Here is an 18,171-nt window from a genome sequence, read left to right on the forward strand (position 1 = left end):
ATTTATTAAGCACTGCCATGCATTGTGCTAAATGCTTTATGTGTGTTGTTTCGGATTCCCAGAACCATCTTCCACGAGAGGTATTTTTACCTTTACTTTACAGTCTGGTCTTGGCTGCTGCCTCTACCACTCACTGTTTAATCTTGGGCAAGTTACTTAATTCCTTGAAGCCTTAGTTTTATCATCTGAAAATTGGGGTTAGTAACACCTATTTCTCAGGTTGCTATAAGGATGAAATATGAAAATATATGAAAAGCATTTAGGCCATGGCCTATCCCAATGACAGTGATAATGTCTATTATAGCTTGTTGTACAGCTTAAGGTTTTGCAGCCATTAATCCGAGAAGTGATGTTTCAAATCCAGTTCTAAAGGCTGCCTTTGTGAGGACAGGCTGGGGCTGCGGGGTCTTGAGTGAAGCAGCTGAGCAGGGGCAGGGTGATCTAAAGCAGTGTCACTGTTGGCTGCTGCACATTAGCAGGTGAAATTAAGCAGACTGCAAACCAAACAGGAGGTGAGGAGGCTCCAGTCTCCCTGTCCTGAGAGATGAAAGCCAAACTGGAAGCTACCAGTATCGAGGGTCAGTTCCTGGAGGCTTGGCTGTGACTATGTTTTGATTCTGCCAGGAGCCAGCTGGTCATTGAGGAGCTGGTATTGGTAAGAGGATGCCAGTACTAGCCAGGAACAGCTCTGTCGGAGCAGATGGAGTCCTGGAGTCAGCCTACACTCAGGACAGCCCTTCCCAAAAGACGATGCTTGACACGGGGAGAGCTGGGGAGTTACCTAGAACATTCATAGGTAGGATGCAACAGTGTAAAAATGCAGGCCAAAGGGCATTTTCCCAAATTACAGATGAAAAAAAACTGGAATATGAGGGATCAAAGAACACTAGTAAGGAGCGGAATCCAGACTTCAACACTAATTGTTTGGTGCCAGTCCCGTGATAGGTTTGCATAATTTAACTTGCCCTACACCGATGATCAAGAAAAATCAATAATCAGTATTTTACCTGGCTATATCCATCTCTCTCTCTCTCTCTCTCTATATATATATATATATATTTATGTTTTTTACTTGAATTATCTATTCCAGTTGAGATGCCTTCTTTGGGCTGACAGGTTAATGAAGATACACTTCTGGGCTATATTCCAGATCTCCTGGATCAGTACTGCTGGAGTACCTTTTCTTGTATGCTGCTTGTCGTTATGATGATCTAATCACTGTGTATGTACAGTATTTTGCTCATGTCTGCTTCCTTCCTTAGATCGGAAGCATTATGAAGCAGGGGCCATGTACCCCACTGCCTCTACTTTGGACAGTGCCTAACACACAGTAGGTGGCTAGGGAGGGTGCCAGGTAGCAGCCAGGGATTACATAAATCTTACTGTGTAAAGCAAGACCTTTGACTCTGCAAACCTCTACTGCTTTATAAGAGGGGAAGTTAAAGTAAAAAATTACCTTTGAGGGACCTTGCCTGGCTGTGAGTGCAGCATAAACTAGAATCCGGGGGTTGTTGAGTCAGCACAGTTTCCTAATGCTGTACTTTCGAAGATGGTGTTGAAAAGCCTGAAGACTCAAGATAAATGTGGAGAGTTCTCCTACTGTTCCTGTTTTCTTTGTTCTGTTTTGCTTTTGTAAGCATATGCTTGTCAGTTAGGGCTGAAACCAAACAAAACAGCTGCTAAATATGGTTCTAAAAGAAATAACATTTTGGTCTTTTTAAGGCCTGTAAGTTTAGAGTAAGCACAGTCGTTTGGCAGCTGTCAATAGGGAATCCGGGGGTAGCAGTCATTCTGGGAGCACTATCAGCCATCCATATTCTGTTGGGTGTATTTTACCCTGCCAAAGGACTGGTGGCCTCCAGTAAAAGATTCTGTCACAGAACGGCTGTGTCTTTAAGAGGCATTTTGGAGGAGGGCTGTCTAGAGTCTGTGTAGGCCGTTTGCTCATGATCCGTGTCAATTTCATTTTCAAAGAAGTGGGGAGGCACTGGGAAGAATTATGTATTATCTTTTATGATGTGAAGGAAATCGTCATCCTACTTATAGATTTAAGTTTGCCTTTTTCAATCTTTGGGATTTAGCCCAGTGGTGTTATTTAGTGTTCTTATAAATCCAGTATCATTCAGAGGACCTGGAGGAATTAAAGCATAACTTAGTGGCAGGGAGTATCAAACCCTAGATCTTAAATCTCTCCACTCTGCTGTGAAGCTGGGCTTGAGCCTGCCAATGCTATCTAAATTTCATCAGCTGACAGAAAAAGTATTTATTTCAACATCCCAGGAACCCCCAAAACTTAATGCGCCTTCTCAGTTGTCTTACTAATTTTTAAAGAGACATACATTTGTCCATAAATATCTGATCCTGTTTGCTAAGCATGTGGTGGGTAATATTATTGGTTGAAAAGCAATAGGTTTTCCTTTACTGGCCAGATTAGTTTTATTGGCTTTTTTAGTTGAAAATCTGTAAAATGCAGACTGAATTTTACTGTGGCATATTATTTGTTTATTACATGAACTCATTTTCAAAGATGAAAAAGAAAAGGGAGGAAGAAACTGAATATTTACTAAAGTCCTATTACGTATCAGGCCCCAAGCTAGTCTAGACGCTCACGGGTCTCATAGTAGCTCCCAAGGGAGGTAATCCTGTCCACATTTTAAAGATGAAGAAACTGAGGTTCAAAGCAGTTCTGAAACTGGCTCAAGGTTAGAGAGCTACCAGTTGGTAAATCAAGGGCTGGGAATTATGGTTCCATGAAGCTGATGGGGTAGTGGTTAGTAACTCAAGGTTTGGAGTCTGACCATCTGAGTCAGCATCCTAGCTCTGCTGCTCATTAGTGGTGTGACCTTGAGTAAGCATTTAATCCCTCCGTGCCTCAGTTTTCCTAATCTGTAAAACAAAGATAATGATAGCGTCTTCTTGATAAAGCTGTGATAAATGAGCTATTCATGAAAATGCTTAGAATTGTTTCTGACACATAAGTCCTCATGAAATGTTCACTATTACTGTAAAATTTATTGTCATGGCTAACCAAGTTTGCTTTTATCCGTACTGGCTGAAAAATTACATTTTCTTTCAAGGAATATCCTGCCTTTTGATATGTAGTTATATTTCAATATGAAATAATGTAAACTACTCTACCTTAGAATTAAATTCTCTTCTCAGCCTCCCAGCAAAGGTTAAGATCTGAATAAAGGCATGTGTAGCCAACAGGGATTCTTGACTTTGGTAAATGTCAATGATTTGCTCTTTTCTCCTTGGTGTATGTAACTTTCTTCCATGCTGCTCATCCTGGCTTTAAGAGCAGCTAAGCAAACACAAGAGGGAGAATTAAGTGGATTTCTTATCTCTTAGCTTTCCTGTCTTTGTAACATGATTATTAGGTACAGCGTCCTCCCCTTGCTGCACATTCTGTTGGCCACATTCTGACAGCCTGACTTCTCAATGCGCGTGAGGCACAGTTTACTACAACAGGCTCTATGGATTTTATTTGTTTAGAGCTGGGAATACTACAGGGGCTTTTACATGTGACAGCTTTGTCCATGTGGGATTGGGGTAAGGAGGATAGAGGGCACAGTGGTAGAACAACTTGTCTGGATTTAAAAGAAATGATGTAAGTTTGCTAGACCTTTGGCTCTACATTCTGATCCCATTTTTTTGTGACTTCTGCTATACATGTCTTGAAGAATTGGGAGTGGGACATCAACCTTATTCGGTAAATAGTTGTATCTAGCAGTTACGTATTGGACACCATGCTAAGTGCTGAAAATACCATGATAAATATGTTACAGTGCCTGCTCTTGAGGCATTTGTAATTCATCAAGGGAGAGAAATGTAAGAGAGGCTAGCACTGTGTGAAAATGGTTATCATAGAGCTGTGCACAACGTATTGCGGCTGCAGAGAGAGCGGCGGTGGTGCTGATTTGAGAAAGGCTTCAGAAAGGAGGCAGCAAGCTGGGCTTTCAAGGATGGGCTTGCCTCAGAAAGAAAGCAGAAGGAATAATCTTGGCAGATGGGCAGTATGAACCAAGAGCTGAGTGTAGTGTGTTAGGAACATGAGGGACATGTGTTGGTTATAGCACAGAATGATGGAACACGAGGCTGGGAATGGAGGCCAGGCCTAAGAATGACATGACCTGACTTTCAGTTTGAACTGTATCTTGTATTATTTTAAATCATGGAGTGTCATGATTAGAAATGTCTATTTTAGAAAGATCAGTATGGAGAATAGCTTAGAAGGAAGAAAGGACTAAAAGCAAATGGTCTCAGAAGAAGATGATGAAGCCTGTTGTGTGAATGGAGTGGGATAGATGGATATGGTGGACATTTGGAAATAAGATCATTGACACTTAGTGAACAAAATTAGGGGAGTGGTGGACAAGGGTGGAACTTTTGGGGAAGTCTACCTCAAAGGTGTGAGCAGAAGAAATATTATAGAATCTGTGAGAGAGACTAAGAGGTATGATAGATGGTGGAGGGGATATATTTTTTAACAGGAGTGATGATGCTCAGGAGTATAAATGCCTCAAAGGGACAACTAGGACAGGACTGAGAAGCGACCACTACGTGTAAGAAATTGAGGTCATAGTGACCTTTTGGGGAAATTACTTCAGATGTACTCTAGAATGGAGAAAACAGTTGAATGCTTACACTGTTCAAGCTATATCACAATTCTGCAAGGATGTAATTAATGATGAAATGCATTTGTGTGAAAGACTATTCACACTCAGCTCTCCAGGCACTTGGATGGGGGGAAAGAGAGAAGAGAGCTGAATAATACCTCTGATTTCTATGTCTAGGGTTTCAAAGAGTCCCCTCCTTGCAAATACCATGACTCTTAATGCTATTTTGCTTTGTTTCTCTCAGGATACTGTAGACTGTAGATGCTTATAGACTTCTCTTAATTCCAAACTGGTCCTCATTTCTAGCCATGATGCTTGTAGTGTATGTTGTGGTATGTCACACAGAGCTCAGTTCTCCACTGCTGGGGCACTCAGTTGTCCACCTGCTAGGAGTGTAGGTAGCTAGGGATGACTTTCACCTGAAAAATGTCCTCAGCTGAACAGTGTCACTTCACCTAAGATTGTTACCTCTGGGGTGGGTATTGGGGGGCAGCCTACATGCAATGACTAGTCAATGGAGGTAGGATTCAAAGGCCTGATGCTTCCAGGTAGGATAATTCTGAAGGACTATCCTAGCTCCAGCGCTCCCATAGATCAGATGAAGTTTTTGTTACCACTGCATTTCAGTTCAGCTCTTCCTTCGGCTCAGTCCAGTTCTTCCTTTCCTCCCCGGCAGGTGTTGATTCTGAGGCATACCCCAATGAACTCACACAGTGTAAATCTCAGGGAGTCTCGGAGTTTATTCCTGGGGAACCCATCTGATATGATTCTTTCCAGTTTGGTTGCCCATGCAAGGCCAGTTGCCAGTGGAACTCTTTAGTTCCTCTGAACTTTGCTTCAGAGGCCCTTGGATGTGTCCAGCAAAAACCTTCTCCTAGCAGTTTGAACTAAAGGCTCAGCATTGAGCCTCCTTGGTTTTGATTGGTTGTGACACATACCCAAGAATAGCTTATTCAAGGAGAGAAAAGAGCCTCACAAGTCAGCTGTCTGGATCCTCCTGAGACCTACCTACTAACCCCAGCTCTGAGAAGGTACCCTGAGGCGAGTGACTCCCTGGGTGTGGAAGCTGATCCCTGCTCTGCACCTGTTTGTGCTCCTGCCCTTGTCTTACATCCCTATTTGATTCCCAGGTTCCTTGAGGCAGCCACTCATCACTGTCCTGTATCTCTTCTCTTTTTGTTATATATATTTTTTTTAGTCAAGAAAAACGAATGTTGAAAACACAATTGAGAAATTTCAAGCAAATGTAGAACTTCTCTCCAAATATGTTGCAGAAACACCACCAAGCAAACAAACTACTGGGAAGCACAGCTTAGAAACAAACAGCAGCTGCCACCATTTATGGGCTTTTTTTTTTCTTTTCCTCATTTCTTTCTAATTCCGTTTGTAATAAAACCTGCTGCTCTAATGGCCTAGTAGTTTAACCAACAGAACTTTTCCTCCTATCCTGAGGCCTCCCGGGTGGCCTTGACAGTGTCTTTTAGCTGTGGGGTGTTGGTCGACTCAGAGCTCTAGTCCCTTAACAGTGTTTTCCAGTTTTGTGGTTCTGTCTGGAACCACACCTCCCAGACCAGGTGGGGCATAACTGGAACTTCTGGACTTCTGGAGTTTTCAGGACATGAGCATGGAGTGTGGTTTCTTGCCTTTCTGGCTTCCTAAGAGGGGGTAATGTAGTGCTAATTCCAATCTTTCTCAGTGACTAAGTGTTTAATCTGTTAGGTGCTTTGTTTGCTTTTTTTTGTTTTTGTTTTTATTGGCTCTCTGTGTGGAATCTTTGAAGGCACCAACCCAGGGGCTTTTCTTGAGTTTGATTTACCACTGACAGGACTTTAAAGCATCCTGACTTGTCAGATCAAACTCATTTTTCCCTTTCCCCAGAATAGCAGAGAAACTCATTTTCCCCTTCCCCCATTAAATCCTGCTGGTGGTGTGGAATTTCTCAGCTTGAAAGTGATTACTATTAGGTATTAATAGATTTCTGACTACGTGCAAGGCATTGTGCAAAGCCCACACTTATTCTTCACAAGAGCATGACTAGGCAGATGTCATCCCTGCAGGCCCAGACAATACGCTGCTCTCGCGGGGCCTCCTAGGATCACATAGCTAGTCGAGGCACAGCTGATATTTAACCCAGGTCTGTCTGAATCTGAAGTTCAGGCTGTTCCCTGCCTGCCTCTCAGCTACCCATTGTAATAATATATGGCATTGCTCTCATGTAAGTGTCCGGTAGAGATAGGCCAAAAGCGCAGTCTATTTTTATTTGTTTCTAAGAATATTTTTTAAATTAAGTGCCTAACACTTAAAAAATAGGAGATCTCACATTAAATGCAATGTTCAGTTTCTCTTGAAAAATCTTTAGACCTGGCAATATTGTGCTAATATGTTGACAAGACAACAATTGGCTCCAACTAGGTAAACTCCACCCCACCCCACCCCACCCCACCCCACCACATCCTTCCTTCCTCAAAGAGGCTGGGGTTGCTCAGTTTGCCACAGGCCCCAACTGGACCACTTTACTTGTTTATGTTACTGGCCTGGCCTCTGCAGACATTTAAATTTGTGACTCCTAGATTTATGCCTTTAAAGAAGCAATTTCTGTCCAGTTAGGAATCAGTAAGGGGTAAAAGTCAATTTCTGCCTCTGAATAGACTTTTATAGGCTTTGATTTTTCTTTTCAATTTCTTTGGGATAGTAATTCAGTTATAATAGCAGTAATTATTGGATATTTATTGAACACTGTAACATTTAGCTGACTCCCGAGGTAAGTAGACAACTGATTGGTGATAAGAACTTGAATAATTCTCCAATTTAGCTTGCATTCTAAATCCTGCAGTTACTCAGCAGGTACTACAGGAACTGGAGGGTATCCTCAGAAGTATATTTTGTAGAAACAGTATTACAGAAGAGAGATGAATCCAAAGAAAATCTTTCTGAGAGAGGTAGTTAAGTTGACTGTATTTTCCCTTGGAAACTGTTGACTGCCATAGGTAAGATTGCCCCACAATGCAGGAACACCATTCTTAACTACCAGGGCTCACTCAACACAGTGAATAGCTCAGATATTTCCAAGAGAAACATCCTAGATGTTTCTCAGGATGTTTCTCAGGATGATGAGTCTTTCACTTTATCTCGGTGTAGCTCCTGCAAGTGTGTTTCCATTTGACAGTGAGAAATGTGTTAATTCTTTTTTATTATTTCACTTGAAAAAGCATCTCCTTTTGCCTGATTTAAACACATTTCATAGAAATGTAAAATGGAAAGAAAATGGAACTTGGCTAATTTCATAGCTGCAGCTGACTTAAATTTTAAAATTTTGATAGTATTAAATGTTAACACATGAGAGCCCCCTAAGCTAAAGTTGTTATTTATTTGCTTAATTTAGGTAAGTACTTGCTTTTGATTAAGGCAATGCCTGGAATATTGCTTGAATTTTTATTGTTTATTTTCTTTCAGGACCCCGCAGGGATCTTTGAATTGGTGGAACTTGTTGGAAATGGAACATACGGGCAAGTTTATAAGGTAAGTACATTGAGTCTGTGTGTGGCTTATGTATGGTTTCAGTTCATGAATGGCGAATTGCAGTGCTGTCTATACTTGCTCATAAATGGCTCCTAACAAATTTAAAATGAATTAATATACTTGGTGATTGACTCTCCATCTTTTAAAATATATCTGTGGTTATGTTGCCTAAACTGGATTCTGTGATTTGGGTATTTCCCTTCATTATATATGACTGTGTTTATATGTGACACATGAATTCTGACGCCACTTATTTGAAGCTCTTCAAGCGTTCAGTTTCCTTTACTTTAATCACTGCCAGAACTGGTTTTTGAAAGAGAAAAGAATGCCATCTACTTTAGAAATTTAAGCTATTAAACTATTGCAGCTGGAAAAGTAGATGTGTTATTGGCCTAGGGCATGAATTAAATGAGTTGAGTGAACAGTGTTGGAAGAAAACTTGGTTACCTCACAAAGCAAAAGCTTAATAGCAGCGACGAATTTTAGGAAACAATTAAAAGTTAAACTTGAGTTGAGACGGAGCTATGGAATAAGAAGTCTTGCTTGTCTGTTTACTAATTTTTGCTTACAAATTCACTCAAAAAGTGTTTTTAAAAGGTCTTTTTCCCAAGTATAATCTACAAAAATAATGGTTGGTTGAAAATGTAAGTTGATTCCTTTTCTGATTGTCAAAAAAAATGGAAGTGAACAGTTTTTGGACTAAAACTTTTGGGGTTTTGTTGAATGAGCTATTGAAATGCCATCAAAACAAACCAACTGTTTCCTCCTGATAATTTATAGGGAAATATCCATCATTTTCCCTAGTGGCAGCGATATGGGATGGCATTTCCATTACAAATTATCTCATGTTCTATTTTTGAAAATTCCTGCTGAGCCCTAAACTTTTCTCAATTAAATTTATTATAGAAATCATTCAGGTTGTAATATTTTGAATTCTGCAGAATTTCAGAAGTATTATTTATAGGGTATTCTCGAGATTCCGTTTTTTAAAGCACGATTTTAAGTGGATACACGTTTATATGTTTATTTACCAGAGGTTTCCTTTGGTGTCCGGGGGAAATTTCTCCCTTGCAAGAAACGATTATTTCCTAAATTGTCCACCTTTTACCATTAGACAGAATGTAGTCTACCCAACCTGCTCACTTGACGTTGATCCTGTCTGACACAGAAAGAAATGTGTCTCAGCAAAGCTTTTAAATACTTGCAATGAAGATAATTAGGTTGGAAGATTGTGTTACTGCGTTTTGAGAAACTGGATTGAACTTGTGAAGTAACTAATGAATTAAGCTCTGACTTAGGTAGAAAATTACTTCTGATTTGCTGTCAATATGAAGGAGCAACTCTGTAGCATGGTGTTGGTTTTATGGTGCCATTTCTTAGAGCCTTTCCATTTCATTAGTTTCCCACCCATAGGATATGCATTTGGGAGACACTTCACAGCTTGGTACACTAATTCAAGAGGTGAAACTCTGCACTCTTATAAGAGGAGATACCAAGAGATTCAATTAAGGATGAGAATATTTGGAAAATCCAGAGTTTTCCATAATTTCTTGTTATTTGAAAAAGGCAAGGAAACAAATGGCAAGAGGTCTCAGATCTTTTTAGAGAGGGAATATATTTAGCAGCTAGGTTGTCAACATTGTTATTTTACAGGATTCCATTCTCTTGGTGGTTGATACAGTACTATGGCACCTTCCAAGTTAAGGGAGATTCTGCAAAGAATGGTCATGGTGAATGCAGTGAACTTTGGGACAGGAGATTTGGTCTCTTACCAGCGCCATTGTTTTCATTGTTTTGTAACCACCACAGCTTTTCTGTGTATTAGTCAAATGAGAATGTACTTAGAAATGCTTTGGGGCCTGGCCAGGTGCAGTGGCTCACACCTGTAATCCCAGCACTTTGGGAGACCAAGGCAGGTGGATCATTTGAGCTCAGAGTTCGAGACCAGCTGGGCCAACATGATGAAACCCCGTCTCTACTAAAAATACAAAAATTAGCCAGGTGGTAGTGGCATGCACCTGTAATCTCAGCTACTCAAGAGACTGAGGCAGGAGAATATCTTAAGCCTGGGAGGCAGAAGTTGCAGTGAGCCGAGATCTTGCCATTGCACTCTAGTCTGGGCGAGAGAGTGAGACCCTGTTTCAAAGGAAAAAAAAAAAAAAGAAATGCTTTGGGGTCTTGTGATGATTTACTTAAAGAATTATAACTCCCTACCTAGTTAAGGGTTTGGTTTCTAGGCAACCAGATGATGTTAGGTGGCAGTGCTCGTGAACAGACCCTGTGCTTCCTGAGGCCACTAATCCAGTCCTGCTGTCATCTGAGTTCTAAAATATTAAAGTTTAATAAAATAGCAAAATATGAGCTAAAAGATATGTGAGCCTAAAGTAAATTACATTAAAAAGTGATTGTTTGCACTATAGATTATACAACTTTTATGGAATATGTATATTTCTAAACTATAGGTATAAATAGAAATGTTGTAGTTCTAGGAGGAGGCCTTTATACATAAAATCATATAAGTATTTTCTTTATGTTAAATACTGTATTAGTCTGTTCTCACGATGCTATGAAGAAATACTTGAGACTGGGTAATTTATAAAGGATAGAGGTTTAATTGACTCACAGTTCTGCATGGCTGAGGAGGCCTCAGGAAACTTACAATCTTGGCGGAAGGCACCTCTTCACAGGGTGGCAGGAGGGAGAATCAGTACCCAGTGAAGGGGAATCCCCTTATAAAACCGTCAGATCTCATGAGAATTAACTCACTATCATGAGAACAGGATGGGGGAAACCGCCTCCGTGATTCAATTATCTCCACCTGCTCTCTCCCGTAACACATGGGGATTATGGGAACTACAATTCAAGATGAAATTTGGTTGGGGGCACAGCCAAACCATAGCGAATGCTAAGCCTTTGATTTTAATTTTTAAAGTCTCTCTTTTGGTATTCCTGGTTTTCATAAAGTCAGGTATAATTTTACGAATAAGTCTATGGACATAACCTTTATTTTATGGAAAAATTTATTTTAAGTTTCTTTTTTATAAGCTGCCCTAATTGAGTCATAATATAATTTTGTTTATAGGGAGTTTTAAAGAAACGTACTTAATATAATAAAAAGCATATGTAGGTATTCAGAGAATACCTCTTGAAATGTATCTGCATGTGAGTCAGGTACATCTAGATATAAAAATATAAATATTTTATATAAAAGCCATTTAAAAATGTTTAGTTTTTCAAAGTTGCTTCTAGTCTTACTCCCAATTCTAGCTTATTCCTGTTTTGGGCAAGGTTAGATTTGTTTATCTTTAGCATTTTGGTCCTAGGTAATCAAGTAGTGATTCAGTGTCTGTTTTTTGCTTTTATTTACTGAGGAGCATAGGTAAATAATAAAGAATAGTAATTCACCCTCAGGACTTTTAATGAGAAAACCATCTCCTTCTGCTCATGGCTGCATTAAAAAATAAACCAACAAAAGACGACATACCCATTTACTAAAGGTCTTGGCTGTTTATCGGCATGCCACCTATTGGGAACCTAATGGAATCTGGACACATTTTTGTTAAAATAGAGTAATTCTTTTAATAAATTGAAATAATTGTTTAATGTTTACTGGTAAGATACCACTACAGATTAGCCACAGGTTTTAAATAAATGTTGGTCTATCCTGCCTCCTAATTTGAATATAGATTGGTTATTATGGAGATGAAGACATATTTTATCCCAGGGTGATAATGTGAATTAGGAATATGAAGGATTCCTAAGTATTTCTCATATTTCTTTTCAATGCTTCTTAAGGTTGTAAAGTGCAAGATAGGGAGGCCATTGTGGTGGCTACAGTGTTTATGAGAGAGAGATGCTGTGAGTGTGTATATTTCCAATGAGCTATGAGAGTCTTCATAGTCCTCATTCTGAGTTCTCCTCTGCCAGCTGGCTGTCCAGCCCATCCTTGATCACCTCCAGTCATGTGGAACTCATTACTTTTCTGTCAGTTCATTTTCCTGCAATTCCTTTGAATGTTCTCACATTGTGCTGAGGTCTTGCCTCTCTGAAATGTTTGCCATTAAAACCCCATTTCATACCTCTAGAGCTATTTAAAATTTAAAATTAAATATTCTTTCACAAGAATGTAGACCTTTTGGGCCAGACGTGGTGGCTCACGCCTGTAATCCCAGCACTTTGGGAGGCTGAGGCGGGCAGATCACCTGAGGTCAGGAGTTTGAGACGAGCCTGACCAACATGGAGAAACCCCGTGTCTATCCAAAATACAAAATTAGCCGGGCATGGTGGCACATGCCTGTAATCCCAGCTACTCGAGAGGCTGAGGCAGGAGAATCGCTTGAACCAGGGAGGTGGAGGTTGCAGTGAGCTGAGATCCCACCATTGCACTCCAGCCTGGGCAAGAAGAGGGAAACTCCATCTCAAAAAAAAAAAAAAAAAAAAAGAATGTAGTCCTTTTGATATGTGAAGATTTCTCCCTTCTTCCTCCAAACATATGCTTATGTCTCCTGTTGTCCAGGCAATGTAGCCTCAGCTGCTTGATTCATTCTTGTGGCATAGACCTGAGGCCCTTCATTATCCCTGCTTCTGCGCTGGAACTATTCTCTTACTAAAAGTCATGTTTTATGCTTGTAAATGGTTTTATATTCCATAAAACCTTTTGAATATATATAATTTAATTTCTGTTAGAATGAACACCTTGTTCTCACTTCAGAGTCTTTATAGTTATAGTTCCCTCTACTTAGAACAGTTTCCCCCCAGCCCTCTCATGGCAGGCTCCTTCCCCTTCAGGTCTCAGCTCAAATGTTACCTTCTCAAGGAAGCCACTTTTCATCCCTGCGTCTACTACAGCCAGCCACTGCCTCTGCTTCCCTCTGCCACAGACTTTCTTTATTACATTAACCTGTTTTATTGTTTTGATGGTATTGCCACTCTCTGAATTATCTAACTTCCTTGTTTATGTCTGTATTTAGCAATTTAAATACATAAGTCAAGGGAAAATAAAGTCAGACACTTAGTCTGTGTAGACCATTACGCTATCCTAGTCTGGCACATAGTAAATGTTGACACTTGTGGGGCCCAGAATTGAGCTGTGTTTTCTTTGATAATTCTTTGTATATTGGTTCCTAGTTTAAATTTTTTTTTTAGCATTTTCATAAAATATTAATTTTTGTACTTTAGAAAAATACATTTGCACAAAAGCAATAAACAAAATGCTCTACCTATTTTTTTGGTAAAGGGAAGGTGATGTAGATCTTATGTTTAATGAATTACCAGTAGTCTGCAGAAGCAAGAAGAGTACGCTAGAAATTTACAAAATGAGGCAAAGCAGTTTTCTGGGGTTTCGTCTCCTGGCAGAGGTCCTCAAACTTTTAGTATGTAAAATGAATATTAGAGAAAGGATTAAAATGTAGATTTCCAGGCTCCAACTTCTGAAATTTTGATTCAGTGGGTCTGGAGTATCCTCTGTGAACATTTAATAAGTGTAAATGCTCATTCTGTTGTTCAAGGTCTTGGGGCTGCACCTCCAGAAACTGCAAAAATGATTGTATGTTATCCTGTTATAGGTCGCTTGAGTGAATGCTAATCCTAACACTTTTTGCAATCATTTATTTTAGGTTTTCCATGCTGACTCAAACTTACATAAACCAAGAAAAGCAAAAATCAAAAGATCTTGACCTGAGATGTGATACCCACCTGTTTTGGCTTGTTCAAAGATTTGACTTTCAGTGTTTTTATTTGATATGCTTATGATGACAGTTTACAGCTGAATAATTTAACTCAAGACCTGAGAATCAATATTGTCAAAACTGACCTCACATAGCAAAATCTCGGCCTGTTGGGTGGAGATTTTCTCATATCTGTATATTGCGATCTCTTCATTAACCTTCTGCTAAAATAAGATAAAACATTTCAATAGTAAGTTGATTAATAGTTTATTTGTGGAGGTGATTCTATAACATTACCCAGGATGCACTGTAGCTTTTCATAGCCTGCTGCAATGAACCATGTACTATTCACTTACTGTTTGGCAAGGAGTGAGTATGGGAGAATGGTGTGTTTTATAGATAATAGTGGCATTTGTTTTTTAATCAAGAATTTCTAACATAAAGAATACATTCTTTCACATTTGTTGAGTGCCCATGAAAAAAGCCCTGTGCTTTGTATGGGAATAATACAGAGCTAACTGAGGAGGTTCCTACTCTTAAAAAGCGTGTAATCAGATTATCTAATTAGGACTGAGCGCTCACTGTGCACCAGAGGTTTTTATGTATATTGTCTCAGTTATTCCTCATGGTGGTTATGGTCTCATTTTATCGGGGAGGAAGAACATTTATTAAATCACATTATCACTCTAAGGCAGGGTTTCTCATTCTCAGCACTCCTGAGATTTGGGGCTGGGTAATTCTTTGTTGTGGGGGCTGTACTGTGCATTGCAAGATACATAGCAGCCTCCCTGGCCTCATCCAACTACAAAGCAGCAGCACCCCTAAGTTGTTGCAGCTGAAAATGTCTCCAGATTTTCCAGTGTCTTCTGTGGGGGTAAAACCACTGCTTTAAAAATGAGATAGAATGGCAAAACTCTTAACATTGAGGTGCAAGTGGGGACAGTGAGAGTATAGACTATTTAGGAATTAATGCTGTCCAGGCAGAGTGGGGACCTGAATGGGCTGCAAGATGTGGGTCTGGAAAAAACTCAGAGGCCTTGGCATTTCCACTGTATCTGGGAGTGTAATTGAGCATTTTTATAAGTGGAAAGAGTATAATGAAAAGGACTTTGGAACAGGACTGCCTGAGCTGGATTTTGCTGAGTCTGGTTTTGCTCTGTTCCAATCGTGTGAAGATAACCAACTTACCCTGTGAGCCTGGATTTCTCTATCTTTTATTAATAGTACAGAGTAGCGCTGTTAATGAAAACTCAAGTGTAAAACATTAATATGTGGAAGCGCTCAGCTCAGTGCCTGACACATAGTAGGCACTCAATAACCTTTTCCTCTTCCCAAACACATGTGCCAGTTCTTCTCATGGTCTTGGTTTCATAGAACATTTTATGCTCTAAAAGAAACATTCATAGAGGAATGAAGTTAGAAACACATGTCTTTGTGCTCCACATTCTACACTTGATTTGCTGGTTTTTATGTATGCTTCGAATGGCATTATTTGCATTAAATATTAGGGTGGTACAAAAATAACTGTGGTTTTTGCCATGACTTGTAATACTTTTGCACCAACCTAATACCAGTATTACTATTAATGGCAAAAATGGCAGTAACTTTTGTGCCAACCGAGTACAGTTCTCAATACTTCTTACATTGTATTTGGTGATATAATTGCCACTTGGATATTATATTTGGTCTTTAGTGCTTAAAAAAGCCAATTTCTTAATAAAGTGTAAAGAGAAGATAGGTTAATAGAGGAAACAGGAATCGGTTGCAGCACCGTGGAACTTTTGTGGGGTGAAAATGGTTTCTGAATAATTTTATATTTCACAAGTTTTGGAGGAGAAGCAACAGTATTTCTTCTTCAGGTAGTATAAGGTCTCAGGAGAGAGTCTTTATTGTAAGATTAGTGAAGGGGTGTGGAGCAGCAAGAACCTCATTTAGAAATTAAGGACCCGTCAAATGGTTTTGGTTCTACCCTTTACTTGCCTTAGCTTTGAGCTTGCCATAGATCTACTTGGAACTTCAGTTGTTCTCATCTGTAAAATTAGAATATAAAGAAACAATTTTCATGATATGCCCCATGAAGCTATTGTGAGGTTGAAATCAATTAATGACTATGAAAGTATTTTGTTAAATATAAATTCCTATGTACATGTAAGGTTTGGTTACTGCTATTGTCATTTATTACAATAGGAGGTGGCAGATTCCTGTTATCTTGGGGTCTAGGGAAGTTTACTCCTATGTTGTTATTTCTCTTCTTCATCGTCAGGCTTTATTATCTATTCTTAAGTTGTAGTTTTGCTAGAATTAAAGGTAACAATTTTACTTCCATTTTCCAATAAGTAGGAGAATCATTCATCTTTGAAATATGTTGGCTTGATGAATTTTTCATCCTCATAGATCCCTAAGTTGTTTGCATCTAATTTGTCTGAAGACCATGCCACTTTGTGCTATGATCTGTTGAGTGTAATGAATTAGATGGTTGTCGTGTGAACATGGAGGGAAGACCTTTGTGAGTGCCTGTGTGCTGGATGCCATATGGAAGTGTTGATTTCTCTGCTAGGTGGCTGAACCTGTAGAGTTGCTACCAAGACTTGATACAGGGACTGTGTGGGATTTCTTGTTGCTACTAGTGGTTTGCAGCCTTCTCTTTTTATAGAAATCATCTGGATAATTTTGCAAAACTATAGATAATTGGGCCTTTCTTTAAAAATGTGATTTTAGTTTGTCTGATGTTGGGCTGGGGGAGGTTTTATTCCAGACCTTCCCAGATGCTTGTGATGCACAGCCAGGATAGGGAGCCGCTGGGCTGAGGCTGTCTGTAGTCTAAGTGCTCTTTTGGGTGTCTTTGTCTTTGGAGATGAGTCTACCCCTTTTAGCTCTGTCTTGGGGTTTTGTTTACCTTTATTCATTTATTCAGTGTCAGCCTTCATAAGTATCTAACAACTGCCTGGCATTGCCTTCAGGGCAGGGTTTATAGATAAACGTGTGGCATGGTCCTTGCCCTCAAAGGGTTTGAAGTCTCTGGGTGGAGAGACATGAAAATTGATCACTTCAATGTTGTATTTCATGTACCACAGCAAGAGTATACAGAGCAGAGCCAAATCTGTGGGGGCTGTGGGAAGACCAGGAAAGGCTTCATATAGGAGGTGACTCTTGAGTGGAGTCTTAAAAGATGAATAGATGTATGTGGAAGGGGAATTAAGTAGGCACTCTAGGGAGAGGTAGTGTTACCAAAAGCTTGACTGCTATTGATGGCCTGGGCCAGGGTCAATATCCTGAGGTGAAGTAGGGCTAGGAAGCCTTTAAGATAGACATGGACAGATGGCTCTTCTGGCTTTGAGTCTTGGCCTTGAGACTTATTAACTGTGTGAGCTTAAGCAAGTCATTTAGCTTTTCTGGGACTTGGTTTCATGTATAACGAAGAGGTCTGGCCAGAGGGTCTCCAGAGTTCCTTCTGGATATGACATCCTTTAATTCTAAGTAGAGAACTAGTCTGGATAACCGCCACAAGTTGCTTCTATGAATCCACTTACAGCCTGTGCTTTTCCAAATACAAAACTGAAATATTCTAAACCGTTAGCAAAATGATTTATACGGAATGCCTAACATTATTAAGATACCCATTTGGCCTGGTGGCATTGCATGGTGTAGTTCTGTGTTGAAGGATGTAGACACATGCACATTTTATACCATTCTCTCATTAATTCAGAGCTGCAAGGTTTTAGCAGGTTCTCACTGCCTCAATGAATGATGATATATACTTTCTAATAGCGATGGAAAGAGGACGAGATTTTCTGTTAGGGATGGACATGGATTGGCACTCATGTGCTCAATTTTGATTTGAAGTATTTAGAATGCTTTAGTCCAAAATACTTTCATTCCATCTCATATTCTATCAATGAGTAGCCAAATAACTTGATGCACAAGCCCCTCGTGACTTGTAGTTTTTAGATCTCATAACACCCTTAATGACTTGGTGATTATAAGGCACTTTCAAGTAATTAAACAATCAATAGTTACTATTCTGGGTTATCTGTAACCTGTAAAATGAAACCCTGCCAGGATTACAGGCACAGAATTTAGGGCTCCGCACGGTTTTTAACTATTTCATACATGGGAAACATTTGAGACTCTTTAATAAAAAGAATAACCAATTAACTGTGGTACGGAGATTATATTTCCTATCTCTGTAGTTTAACCTTAAGTATAATTTCATTAAATCTGCTTGTATATTTTGCATATGCAAAAAGAAAGATCTGCTGTTTGGCAAGCAAATATATGCTTACTACTGCATAGGAGTCTTGTCGGTGGTGAGGGTCGAGAATGGGGTCATTACAGCCTCTGCTGCTGGGTACAGCGGCCTTGGGTAT

General features: G+C 39.6%; 1 protein-coding gene across 8 annotated transcripts in view; it reads left to right on the forward strand.

Moving 5' to 3' along the window:
- Nucleotides 1–18,171, forward strand: part of TNIK (TRAF2 and NCK interacting kinase) — a 415,617-nt gene that overhangs the window by 93,677 nt on the left and 303,769 nt on the right. For all 8 annotated transcript variants that reach the window (XM_011948978.1, XM_011948979.1, XM_011948982.1 and 5 more), the window contains exon 2: nucleotides 8,073–8,138. In XM_011948978.1, the coding sequence (XP_011804368.1) occupies nucleotides 8,073–8,138 (66 nt within the window). The remainder of the gene's footprint in view (nucleotides 1–8,072; nucleotides 8,139–18,171) is intronic.

Source organism: Colobus angolensis, unplaced genomic scaffold (genome assembly GCF_000951035.1).
Source record: "Colobus angolensis palliatus isolate OR3802 unplaced genomic scaffold, Cang.pa_1.0 Scaffold289, whole genome shotgun sequence".
NCBI classification, from domain to species: domain Eukaryota; kingdom Metazoa; phylum Chordata; class Mammalia; order Primates; family Cercopithecidae; genus Colobus; species Colobus angolensis.